The sequence below is a fragment of the Oncorhynchus nerka genome, linkage group LG13 (assembly GCF_034236695.1).
Source record: "Oncorhynchus nerka isolate Pitt River linkage group LG13, Oner_Uvic_2.0, whole genome shotgun sequence".
NCBI lineage: Eukaryota > Metazoa > Chordata > Actinopteri > Salmoniformes > Salmonidae > Oncorhynchus > Oncorhynchus nerka.
This window is the reverse complement of record NC_088408.1, coordinates 27,388,099-27,401,975: the sequence shown is the minus strand read 5'-3', so window position 1 is coordinate 27,401,975 and position 13,877 is coordinate 27,388,099. Positions and strand designations below refer to the sequence as shown.

The window sequence follows — 13,877 nt, the reverse complement described above, 5'->3', positions numbered from 1 at the left end:
TGGGATCTTTTATTTCAGCGCATGAGACCAACACTTTACATGTTGCATTTTGTATATACATCCATGTGAAAATGTGGTCACTGCTCTGGCTAGCCGTCTGTCCAGTAATAACATGCACAGATCTAATGTTATCTTTTAAAGGCTACCTGTGCAGTTTATTTTGTCATTGATAGGATGTCCATTTATCCTACTTATTCCCTGACATTGTCCAAGTTCTCATTAAGGGAAATAAACATTTACAGTAGACATTTCCCCGATCATAGCCTAGCTCAAAACTAATGAGACTGTTTCATCATGTAAAAAGTAACAGTACAAAACATACATTATTGTAGCAAACATAAAATAAATGAGTTGACTGAATAGATATTAAATAAACGTTTCAAAACAATACATACTATAGACCTGCTAAATTACTCACAACCAGCATTAGGAACAGAATAAACTAAAATGATTCTGTATTTATTTCAGATGTAAGAATTGTTCATGAAGCAAACATTGTATGACTTGGTGAAGATGTGGTAGAAAGAAGCTGTCTGTTTTCCTCCGCCTCCTTCATCCATGGTGCTCATTCAACATAGCATTCGGAGATTCCTGTGAACATAAACATGTCATTCTGAACAGCAACATCTTCCTAACAAGAATTTAGACCAGTTGACAATTCAACAGAATTCAGTCTTGTTCATGTTGATGATTGGTACATGAGACAGATAACAAGATAGCAAGCCATGGTATATCAGACCGTATACCACGGGTATGAGTCAATATTACTTGTTTACTGTTGCAATTATGTTAACCTTGGGGGTTGGACGTGCCTGGATACAGCCCTCAGCCCTTGTATATTGTCCATATACCACAAACCCCTGAGGTGCCTTATCGCTTCAATATAACACAGATACATGTGCATGTGAGGTTTCAAATAATAATGTTACTACTACTAGCTTGCCCTCTCCCTGCTTCTCCTGAACATGTTGATCTGATATAGCTAGTTGTTATTGTTCTTCCTTGCTCATGTCACGCTCTGACCTTTAATATCTGTTTTCCTTATATTTTGGTTAGGTCAGGGTGTGATGAGGGTGGGTATGCTAGTTTTTGTATTGTCTAGGGTTTTTGTATGTCTAGGGGTTTTGTAGGTTTAGGTATTTATATGTCTATGGTGGCCTGATATGGTTCCCAATTAGAGGCAGCTGTTTATCGTTGTCTCTGTTTGGGGATTATATTTAGGTGGCCATTTTCCCTTTTGTGTTTGTGGGTTCTTATTCTATGTTTAGTTGCCTGTCTGCACTATTTCATATAGCTTCATGTTTCGTTTGTTTTGTAAGTTTGTTCAGTGTTCTTTCTTTAATAAAGGAGAATGTACGCATACCATTGCTGCACCTTGGTCTGATTCATATGACGAACGTGACAGCTGATCCAAAGCAGGCTTTTCTCCTCCTCGCTAGACTTCAGATGTTTGACTACATGATCATCATGTTGTGGCTGTAACATGGACATTGCATTAGAACAACATCTAGATACACTCTTAGAAAAAGGGGTTCCAAAAGTGTTCTTCAGCTGTCCCCTTAGTATAACCCTTTTTGGTTCCAGGTAGAACCCAACTGGAATCAAAAGTGGTTCTACTTGTAACCAACAACGGTTCTTCAAAAAGTTATTCAGCTGTACCCGTAGAAATAACTTTTAAAGTTCTAGATTGTAGCTTTATCAGATATACATTTTCAGGAAAAGCAGCTCATTTAGCAAGCCAATAAAATATATATTGCATGGTTCAACCTTGAAATATAGCTACTCAAGATAGAGATCTTACCTTTTTATATATGTAGCAGTTTTCTCTCACCTTGTCTGGGCTCTGCAACAGCCAGATCTTATTCCCCATTCTCTATTGTCTAGATTCTGCAAGGAGCTAGCATGTTCTCCTAAAACATTAGCTAATAGCTAAGTTAGCTAACTTGAGCAAATAAATCTCAGCTTGATACTTAGCAAAGCCAACCAATTACACAACAAATATACACAAAGTAAACAATTATTTTCTAAACTAATGTTAGTCTCAGTGTTGGATCCTGTATTTTACATTATAGCCATTACCATATATGTGATTGAATATTATCTGCTGTTGGCTTGTGTGGATGTATGTGTTATGCAACATAGCTGACTTGAAACATTGTTAAAAGTTTCAAGGCCATGGGCCTTTCTCATGATGGAAAAGTAGCATGAAGACAGGAACTGTTCAATGAGTTGGGAGGGGGGCACATTCAGAGCGGGGTGTTGCGAGAACAAGCGGTCTTTTGTTAGATAACAGGAGCCAGGTGCGAGATAACGGTATGGAGCATGAGAGCCTGGATGTTCTTCACAAGCAAGTTACATCTATCAAAGAAGCGCCAAGAGGCGAGGACCCGCCTGAGCGCCTGCAATAGGCTGAGCAAGTTTAAACCACGCCCAGTCTCTACTGTGATAGGCCAACAGACGGGTTGGAACTATGTCTATCACAGTATAAAGAATACTGTTTTACATACGTCTTGTCAGTTCTCTGTTCTGCCCTGCGTGGTATTACAGTGAGCCCGTATATAAGAAAGTTGCATTTGCCATTTATTACTTAGCTAATAAAAAATACATAGTATAAAATCGGTGACTCATTGTTATATTTATCCTGATACCAGATTTGAATTTACGCAACCCTAACATCAGCCAAATGACAAGTACAAAGAACTATTGCTCTGTCCCACAACGTAACAACCATTAGTTACAGGCTAGACAGAAGACTATTGCTAGTTAGCTAACTAGCCATGCTATTTCAATGAAAATAAGCTAGCTAGCCAGCGTCAGCTTTGTAGTTGTAATGCTATTTGGGAAAATATGTTTTAATTTCTTCCTCCAATTCTCACCAATGCCTTGACTATTTTTAACAATTTGATCTATATTTAGAAACATCTCCTCCATCCCTGAGTAAGCGATTCGTCACAACAGGCCAGAAGTCAAACTCACTGAAATTGAGGTGGGACAGGCTACAATGTGGTAATTTCAGACGTATGAAATGTAACCGTTACTACACAGGCGCTCAGAAAGTGTGCAATGGCAGAATTTCATGAGTCTGGAAGTACAATATTCAAACATTCTAATCACCTGTAAATGCACACTGAACAGGAGTAAAAATGCCCATAGGACAATTTGAAACTCTTGGCCTTCCATACTTTTAACACCTTCAATATGCGCCTAAGAATTCGATAAGGACGCGCTGGTGCATCCTAGATGATAGTCTTCATTGTAGTCTACCTCGGAGCTGCATTGCCTGTGAGACATATTTTGCAAGCTAGAACTTTTGTGTGTCAGACACATTTGGTACTTTTGACACTTTCGTAAATACCCGGGTGAGGACTATAGTAGTAGTTAAGTTGCTGAACATTATTTCACTTGTATGGCCTGCTTGTCTAGCCTTAAGCGCGGTATGCACAAGATCGCTAACGTTAGCCAGAGATACGTATATAATGAGATGCTCATGTCTCCTCCCTAAAAATGGGAGTCATCCCAAAGCGGAAGGCAGGCTACAAGCTTGGGTTAGTTATACACAATTTTGGTTTAGGCAGATATGTTTCATACTAATCCAAGATAGACCACAGCCTGTCCTTTCCAATGGGAACAAATTAGTAATAGTGGGCACAACAAGCAAGGATGTGGGCAGAGCCAAGCACGAGGTAGCGAGATCCTATTGGCCCGTTCTAACTATTTTGGTTTAGGCAGAAATGTTTCATACTAATCCAAGATAGACCACAGCCTGTCCTTTCCAATGGGAACAAATTAGTCATAGTGGGCACAACAAGCAAAGGAGGTGGGCAGAGCCAAGCACGAGTGGTAGGCTTGATTACCAACAACGACGAGACGGCCTACAGGGAGGAGGTGAGGGCCCTCGGAGTGTGGTGTCAGGAAAATAACCTCACACTCAATGTCAACAAAACTAAGGAGATGATTGTGGACTTCAGGAAACAGCAGAGGGAACACCCCCCTATCCACATCGATGGAACAGTAGTGGAGAGGGTAGCAAGTTTTAAGTTCCTCGGCATACACATCACAGACAAACTGAATTGGTCCACTCACACTGACAGCGTCGTGAAGAAGGCGCAGCAGCGCCTCTTCAACCTCAGGAGGCTGAAGAAATTCGGCTTGTCACCAAAAGCACTCACAAACTTCTACAGATGCACAATCGAGAGCATCCTGGCGGGCTGTATCACCGCCTGGTACGGCAACTGCTCCGTCCTCAACCGTAAGGCTCTCCAGAGGGTAATGAGGTCTGCACAACGCATCACCGGGGGCAAACTACCTGCCCTCCAGGACACCTACACCACCCGATGTTACAGGAAGGCCATAAAGATCATCAAGGACATCAACCACCCGAACCACTGCCTGTTCACCCCGCTATCATCCAGAAGGCGAGGTCAGTACAGGTGCATCAAAGCTGGGACTGAGAGACTGAAAAACAGCTTCTATCTCAAGGCTATCAGACTGTTAAACAGCCACCATTGAGTGGCTGCTGCCAACACACTGTCATTGACACTGACCCAACTCCAGCCACTTTAATAATGGGAATTGATGGGAAATGATGTAAATATATCACTAGCCACTTTAAACAATGCTACCTTATATAATGTTACTTACCCTACATTATTCATCTCATATGCATACGTATATACTGTACTCTACATCATCGACTGCATCCTTATGTAATACATGTATCACTAGCCACTTTAACTATGCCACTTTGTTTACTTTGTCTACATACTCATCTCATATGTATATACTGTACTCGATACCATCTACTGTATGCTGCTCTGTACCATCACTCACTCATATATCCTTATGTACATATTCTTTATCCCCTTACACTGTGTATAAGACAGTAGTTTTAGAATTGTTAGTTAGATTACTTGTTGGTTATCACTGCATTGTCGGAACTAGAAGCACAAGCATTTCGCTACACTCGCATTAACATCTGCTAACCATGTGTATGTGACAAATAAAATTTGATTTGATTTGAGGTAGCGAGATGCTATTGGCCCGTTCTAGCATGCATCTATATATTTCCGTTGGAGAACGCCTACTATGTGAAGTGCGCGTGTGCAATGATTCAATTTGCCTTTGCACGCCTTCTAAACAACGCGATTTTTTTTAAAATGGGAAAATAGTAAAGTATACAAAATTTTGTCCACTCTGTTCATAACATATTATAGTTTTAGTAACAGAAAACTGTAATGATATCAAAAGTTTCATCCATGAGAAAATCTGCTGAATGTCGGGTAAAATCCATCTTCTCCCACTGGGCTGCCTTTCACTACCATATTTGGTAGTGAGTGGTAAAGCCAAGCGGATGCTTCACATGTATACATCCGGTGAAATATCTCTCATTGTTCTATCTGTGGTTTAGGGGTGTGTTTGTAAATTAAATCTGGAGTGACAGAGAGCAAATTCTGGGCGTTCGTAAATTCAGAGTATTGTCAGATTGTCCGTTCGTAAATTCAGAGCCACACTGGACGCTCTGGCCGAGGAGTAGGGTTGATCCAAGTGTTCTGGCCTCAACGGCAGTCAAGCACCCAAGCTAACTGGCTAACGTTGGCTAGCTACTTCCCGACACAAATGAGAGAACACACACCATTGTAAATACAACCCATATTTATGCTTATTTATTTTATATTGTGTCCTTTAACCATTTGTACATTGTTAAAACACTGTATATATATAATATGACATTTGTAATGTCTTTATTGTTTTGAAACTTCTGTATGTGTAATGTTTACTGTTAATTTGTATTGTTTATTTCACTTTATATATTCACTTTATATATTATCTACCTCACTTGCTTTGGCAATGTTAACACATGTTTCCCATGCCAATAAAGCCCTTGAATTGAATTGAACACCTCACTCTGACCATTTTACTCGCCCCAGCTGAGCTGGTTAGGCTATTTTCCTGTTATCTAGTGACTGTAAATGTGCTGCTGGTAATAACGTTTTTTTTGCCGACGTTTATTGACACTGGCCATATTCAACGGGTGTTGAGCAGTTCGTAAATTAATCAGTCATAGTTATTCTGGATACAAACGAGTGCTCCTGAAACCGGAGTAGATAGCCAGAGTGAATTTACGAACGCACCTATAGATCTTCACATTTTTCCCATATATCTGGCCTTATTGTGTACAGATTTTGGTGAGAGTGAAACATCTCGCTTCGCCTCTTCCTCTCTTCGTTAGCTTGCTAGCTACAAGTACAATAATATGGCCAGCTAGCTATGAGTCCAATTAAGCTGCACAAATAATTATGCTTAGACTTATCTTGAAATGTGAATCCTGCGTTTGCTTAAGTTGAATAGTAGCCAGATACTAGCGTAACTAGATAACGATAGCATATCAGTTATCGAGGGTTCCTTGGTAGCTCATCGTCTTGTTTCATGCAGCTGCCGTTGTGTTGAAATGGACTGCTCGGCAAGCTATACAAAAAGATTACGTATTAATGTCAATGGGTCACATTCCAGCAGCTTTATTTATCAATACGCCGTTGCAGTAAGGTGTGTATACCAGGATGGCCGAGTGGTTAAGGCGTTGGACTTAAGATCCAATGGACATATGTCCGCGTGGGTTCGAACCCCACTCCTGGTAGAAAGTTTTGCTCAAGGAAAGCACTTCCATCGAAAATATGCGGCGTTGTTTTTCAATTGAAGGGGTTGTGGTACTGTAAACGGCTTGTACGGTAGTGTGTTTAGCTTGTCACATTGCTGCAGTCAAGTCTTTAAAATGTTAGAGCGTAATGTGGCTACACTTTCATTGTGTTACATTCTAATAACGTAATCCGCCAACACTTTCAGTGTGTTACAGTAAAACATTATATCTGATAGTTGGGCTGCTGTTATTGTAACACCTTCATGTCACATAAGAAGCAGTATATTAACTGACTATAAATGTCTTGTTTATGTCAAATGATAAAGTGTAGCCAAGGCTACCCCCTACTGGCCAAGAAAATATATTGCCTTGATTCTCGATGTAATAACCTTATGTTGTTGTAATAAAAACGGTGGGTTATGATGTTTGCTTTACAAAACAAGTATACAATGTGCTGATTGTTGAAATAAGCAACATGTACTTGACTTTTACTAGTATTTTTCTCATAAGATCCTAATTTAGAATATTTTTTCAGAAAGCCTAGGCCCTAGTATTTAATCAATTAATAAATGACAAAAAAAAATATTTTTTTATATCACCTATTTAACCAGGCAGGCAAGTTGAGAACAAGTTCTCATTTACAACTGCGACCTGGCCAAGATAAAGCAAAGCAGTTCGACACATATAACAAGACAGAGTTACACATGGAGATAAACAAACATAGTCAATAATACAGTAGAAAAATTAATCTATATACAATGTGAGCAAATGTATCCTGCTGTACACAAGGGGGCGCTAGAACTCCTTTATGTGTAGGCCTGCACTACATGCCCTTTCAATTTCATAATTTTCAGGCCAGGGGCACCACATTTAAAAAAATACTTTATTTAACTAGGCAAGTCAGTTAAGACTAAACTCTTATTTACAATGACGGCCTACACCAGCCAAACCCGGACGATGCTGGGCCAATTGTGCGCCGGTTGTGATACAGCCTGGATCATCTCCATCACAGAATAATAAAAAAAAAAAAGCAACACTTTATCCTAGGTTTACATATATCTATGTAACTGTAACCGATGTGAAATGGCTAGCTAGTTAGCGGTGGTGCGCGAGCGATGGGTAACGATGCTTCGTGGTTGTCAGTTGTTGATGTGTGCAGAGGGTCTTTGGTTCAAGCCCAGGTAGGGGCGAGGAGAGGGACGGAAGCTTTAATGTTTCATATCTACACAGTAATATAACAGGTAGAGTTACATGACAACGGATTTGCACGTGTAAGAGTGATGAAACTTATTGCAATATCTGAGACAGATACTGCTGCCGGTGTATTCAAAGTGTAATATTAAATATTGACTTAGCATGTACCGGTGACCTGTCATCTGCCATTATGTGGCCCATCATGAGGCCTATTGTTATTTTCCATTCAAATCAACTGCTCTCTCTCTCTCTCCAACTGGTTTATAGGTCAGGTTAGGTCTTACATTCCATCTTCATTTTGCAGTCTTCCTCCCAGGTCGGCTCATTTTACCTGTGCGGTTACCTGACACCTGTGTGAGGGCCCTGCGGAGCGCTCATTTGTGCAATCAATCCTCTTCTATGGTCTGTGCGAGGAAGCGCACACAAAGAGGCAGTGACAACTGAAACGAGGGAGGGAGAGGGGACAAGGCAACATCACTAAAGCCACCGGGGCCCAGGCAGAGGATGTTGTTTACATTTCCATTAGGCCTACTCAATCTTGACCAGCAATGGTTGCCTTTGAGATGTTGGCCTTTAATATCAATTATATATTTAGGCCAATCCTAGATAGGCTTACTCTATTAATTATCTATGTGTGTGTCTGATTAACTCAAGATAAAGGAAAACTTCATTCAAAGGGAGGAATGTTAAACTTGCACCACTGTCATTGTTTCTAGTTTATCCACACCTGTAAACTACACTGCTATCAAATATTTGTCCACCTACCTTGATGATCTTCAAACTGTTGACATTGCAACCATGTTTCATACATGCACATCATCATTCATTTCAGATTGCATATCTCATAGTTATAACATATAGGATATAGGCCGACTGTATAGGGTATGTTGCATTGTCAATGTCAACAGTTGAATGACATTGAGGCTTTTGCTTGCTCTGAGATATCAAGCATCTTCAGTGGCATGGAATGTATCGCCTTGACTGCAGACAAGCACAAAGCATGGGTTTAGACTATTATTTGAGACATTGGAAGGCAAACAACAATAAGCAGCCCAAGTTATATTAGCCCTAGTCCATGTGAAATGAGTGGCCTAATCAAACTAAATCAATAATAATTAACCAATAACCACAATATCCATATATTTGAGATAAAGTGACACAACAGAAAAACACATAAATTGTATTTTGGGTACGGTTACATCTTAATATTTTTGATTGAGTTGGTTGCCACACGCGATTCAAAAGTTTTCATATCCATCGTCGGGGGAAACACCGTCATGGCTGGAAAGAGTACAGCTTTTATTTTTTTTGCATTTCAGCTAACCGCTGTCCTAACCTAACCTAATTCATCTAACCTGCCACGTTAATTATCCTAACCCGCTCCGGAAATGTTCTTAACCTGGTACGAAAATTCAACTCTGACAAAAAACTGTTGGCCTGTCCATTCCAGTCAAAACCGGGAACCAAGTCAAGCGCGTGTGCGCGCTGTCACGTGACGCCGACCGCGCCATGTTTCCATCTGCGCGTCAGAAGTTTGCGGGCAGGCAGGGAAAGGTAGCAACAGGAACAAAGTTTGGGACGGACTCCCTCGTTAGCTGAGCGGGTTTCTCCCGTAAAATGAGCTAACATTTTTTCATCAACAAAAAAACTGAACACACCCGATAACCATCAGGAAGACAACGGACCCACAAAACAGCAGTTTCTTAGATGCTTTGGAAAATTACTATAGTGAAGTGTGTGGATGTGCTGGACTGTGCTTTTTTAGCATAGTTTGGAGTGCCCCCGCCTCTTAAAATGGCTTAAAGGTCCTCGTGTTGATATATTTTAACATTTAAGATAGGGTATTTTTGTTAGCTTCTAATTTTTCACAAATACAGCGAACTTTTAATTATATATTTTTGTGCCAAAATACGCGGATTTTCCACGATCGCGCACCCTGATTGACAGGAGCGAAGGTGAGTGTGAATTGTTTTGCAAACACTCGAGATGAAAATATGGCTACATAGTAGCCGAAATAGGCTATCATTATTTACACCAATACACTCAAGAAAACACAATGTAGCCTACTTGCCAAATCAATAAATCATCTATTGTCTGAGATTGTGCAAGGACCTTGTGATCCAACTAGCAATGCATTGTTTCTTTATAATTTGTTGAACCACTTGTTGAATCATATTTGCCTGTTTTTGCAAGTGTAACAGTGCCATATCCCATAGTTCAAAAGAGTCTGCTAGCCACATTTTTAATGTTCGTGCTAATCTGATCGGATTAAAATGACAGATGAGTATTGGCCTGGAAAATTGCAGACATTGGTGCCATTCAAAGCAAACTATTCGTGTTAATAAGTTATTTATAACTGGGTATAGCTACAACTGTATACTTTAGTGCAATCTATTCTAGATATGCTTGCTATTTAATGCAATTGACTGAAACGGTTAAAGGCCCTTTAATTTGGCTAAACAAGTCGACTGGGTCCGTTGCTGATGTTTTTTGCCTTCGGTTGTCAAAGCAACTTTAATTTTTGGAGGAGGAACTGAAATTGAGAAGACACTGGCCAATTGGTTTTTCTGTTTTTCATCTTTACAGATACTATATTTGGATACTTACATCACTCCCCAATCATTAATACTTAGGCTAGTTACAGATAAAACGTGTCCCCATTGAGTCTTCATTCCTCTCATGGTAGAGACATATTAGTGTTATTCAAATGAACTATGTGGTCTTTCTTATGAAGGATTTATATATATATATATATTTTAACCTTTATTTAACTAGGCAAGTCAGTTAAGAAACATTTTATTAACTGAACTACTTCAACTCTTCATAAGGTATAAAATGTAAAGTGTTGATGTATGCCAATGACATTACCTTTCATCTATTCTGGATGTACTGTGGTGACAGATTCAGTTAACTTTGACCTCAATTTCTATATAACCTCCAATTAATACTCTGCCAAACGTCATCCTTCTCTGATTTGCTCAGTAATATCACATAACAGTCCCATTAAATGTGTACATGACAAATCACAGCACAACTCACCACATAGAGGTCAAATTATTTCAAGTAAATGATTTGTGAAAACAGTGTGGAGTGCATTTCTAGAGCTCTTTGTATAATAATGGATGGAGTTGTCCTGCGTTTAGTGTAGAGAGAGGTGAGATCACGCTCTGCTTGTAGGCCAGGTCAACAACCTCGTGTTGTGCATTCTCACAACACACACACATCTGTCAGTTTATCCTGAGTCACGGAACAACCCGTCCCCTCAGCCTCTTTGGCATGGCCCTACACCTGTGTGTAAGGTGTGTGTGTCAGTGGGGTATGGTGAGAAAGTCTTCCATTTGAATGAGAAGTCTCATCTTCTTACTTCTGCAGGGCAGCTGCATTTAACCATCACACCATTTTTCTAGCTGTCTTATAAAACGGGAGAGTTCTGTTGTGGTCATAGTTCTCCGACACATATGGATGAGTAGAACAGATCAGTGTTTTTTCATGTGATGTTGTTAGACAAGACCAGATTCAATCAACCAACCAAGCTAGGCCCTATGTAGTTAAAAACTTTCAGTACATTTGTTTTTCATATTTAGGTGACGTTGGATTTGAAGAAGTGGGACTCCTTTAAAAAAGTTAACAGATTAACATTCTAACGGAGGTAAACAGACGAGGACCTGGTGGACAAAATGGCTACCATGGCGTCACCTGGCGACGCTATCGAGGGAGCAGCCAATGATGAGTTCAATGACATCATCAAATGGAGATCTGGTACGTCCAATCATTGACCTCTTAATTAGTAAAAAAGCATTTATCTTTTGGCGCATTGTCCTTGTTGGCAGTGGCTGAGTCAACTGGTGTTACTTGTTTAATAGTGTCTGTGTATGTGTGTGTGTGTATATATGTGTGTGTGTGTGTCATGCATTCCGCATGAGGTCAGATAAGATATGACCGCATGGCTATGTGCAGTGTGTGTGTTAACAGTCAATAGTGTGTATATGTGTTTGTGTGTATATATATGTATGTATGTATGTGTGTGTGTGTGTGTGTGTGTGTGTGTGTGTGTGTGTGTGTGTTGCTTGTACGTGCACAAAGGCATCGGTCCAAAGGAAATGCTAACAAGGCCAGAAATTCTGTTTAAGGTGGATAACTTTAGTTCCCATTGTTGGAGTGACAGAAAGAGCCTATGGGGGAAAAAGAGAGAGCAAGATATGGTTTGAGGTAAGGACTCGAGTGAGTGAGGGAGGAAGGGAGATGGGGAGGAAGGAGAGATACAGAGAAAGCAAAGGGAAAAGGAGGAATGCAGGGATGGGTTACAAGCCACACCTTTCATTCCCTCTCCTTTTGAACTCATCATTCTCATAATATGAGTTAGTCTGCCCTCAGTCTTGTGTCTGTGTGTGTCTGTGTGTGGCATTGAGAGCCTTTTACGTGGCAGTTCTCCCATAGTGTTTGAGTGTCTTGATTGTAACAGTGATTAGGCCCAGGGTCATTGTTCTATGCAATGCTGTGCTGTGTCGTGTTGACTGTTGAAAGCACTTTGAAACTGTCATCACTGGGGAGGTTGACAGTCCGTCCATGTGTCTCAGTGTCAGTGAGTGTATGCAGTCACTTTGCCACAGTTGGGAGGATATGACTGTGTTAGCCCATAGGGCAGCTACAGTGGTTATCCTTTTCCCTGGTCCTGTCTCCCAGTGGTTTTAAGTTCCAGCCCTCAGAGCGGGCACTAAGCCCAGCTTTTTGGAACGCCAGCAGATTCCAGGCCAGGAATTCAACCATTCCGTTGGACTTTGTAATTTACAACGCTTGTCTCCAGACCACAATGCTTTTCTTATAAGGATTTAGGTTGCCTAGCAACCCTAAAAGTAGTGTTTTCTTTTACCGCTCAGATGGTGAATTTAGCACATAGCTGAGGCGCTCTCTGAGAAATATAGCCGATACTAGGGATGTGACAAATGGACAATTTTGCTTAATGGTTTTCCATTAAAACTTCAATGTCAATTCTTACATACAGTACCAGTCAAACGTTTGGACACACCTACAGATTCCAGGGTTTTTCTTATTTGTTTAAACTATTTTCTACATTGTAGAATAATAGTGAAGACATCAAAACTATGAAATAACACATATGGAATCATGTAGTAACCCAAAAAGTGTTAAACAAATCGAAACATATTGAGATTCTTCAAAGTAACCACCCTTTGCCTTGATGACAGCTTTGCACACTCTTGGCATTCTCTCAACCCGCTTCATGAGGTGGTCACCTGGAATGCATTTCAATTAACATGTGTGCCTTGTTAAAAGTTAATTTGTGGAATTTATTTCCTTCTTAATGCGTTTGAGCCAATCAGTTGTGTTGTGACAAGGTAGGGGTGGTATACAGAAGACGGCCCTATTTATTAAAAGACCACATCCATATTGTGGCAAGAAAGGCTCAAATAAGCAAAAAGAAACAACAGTCCATCCTTACTATAAGACATGAATGTCAGTCAATGTGGAAAACTTCAAGAACTTTGAACGTTTCTTCAAGTGCAGTCGCAAAAACCATCAAGCGCTGTGATGAAACTGGCTCTCATGAGGACCACCACAGGAAAGGAAGACCCAGAGTTAGCTATGCTGCAGAGGATAAGTTCATTAGAGTTAACTGCACCTCAGATTGTAGCCCAAATAAATGCTTCACGGGGTTCAAGTAACAGACACATCCCAACATCAACTGTTCAGAGGAGACTGTGTGAATCAGGTCTTCGTGGACGAATTGCTGTAAAGAAACCACTCCTAAAGGACACCAATAATAAGAAGAGACTGGCCAAGAAACACAAGCAATGGACATTAGACCAGTGGAAATCTGTCCTTTGGTCTGATGAGCCCAAATTTGAGAGTTTAGTTTCCAACTGCCGTGTCTTTGTGAGACGCAGAGTAGGTGAATGGATGATCTCCGCATGTGTGGTTCCCACCGTGAAGCATGATGGAGGAGGTGTGATGGTGTGGGGGTGCTTTTCTGGTTACACACTTAACCAGCATGGCTACCACAGGATTCTGCAGCGATACACCATCCCATCTG

The 13,877-nt window shown here is 40.5% G+C and overlaps 1 protein-coding gene and 1 non-coding gene across 2 annotated transcripts in view; both read left to right on the top strand.

Moving 5' to 3' along the window:
* Positions 1–6,551: 6,551 nt before the first annotated feature.
* Positions 6,552–6,634, top strand: trnal-uaa (transfer RNA leucine (anticodon UAA)). The gene has a single exon. It is a non-coding gene; the product is annotated as a tRNA-Leu (tRNA).
* A 2,727-nt stretch (positions 6,635–9,361) lies between these two features.
* utrn (utrophin) overlaps positions 9,362–13,877 on the top strand; it is a 407,872-nt gene continuing 403,356 nt past the window's right edge. Inside the window, exons 1-2 of the mRNA XM_065026301.1 lie at positions 9,362–9,783; positions 11,413–11,587. Of these exons, the coding sequence (XP_064882373.1) occupies positions 11,506–11,587 (82 nt within the window). The 5' untranslated portion in view covers positions 9,362–9,783; positions 11,413–11,505. The remainder of the gene's footprint in view (positions 9,784–11,412; positions 11,588–13,877) is intronic.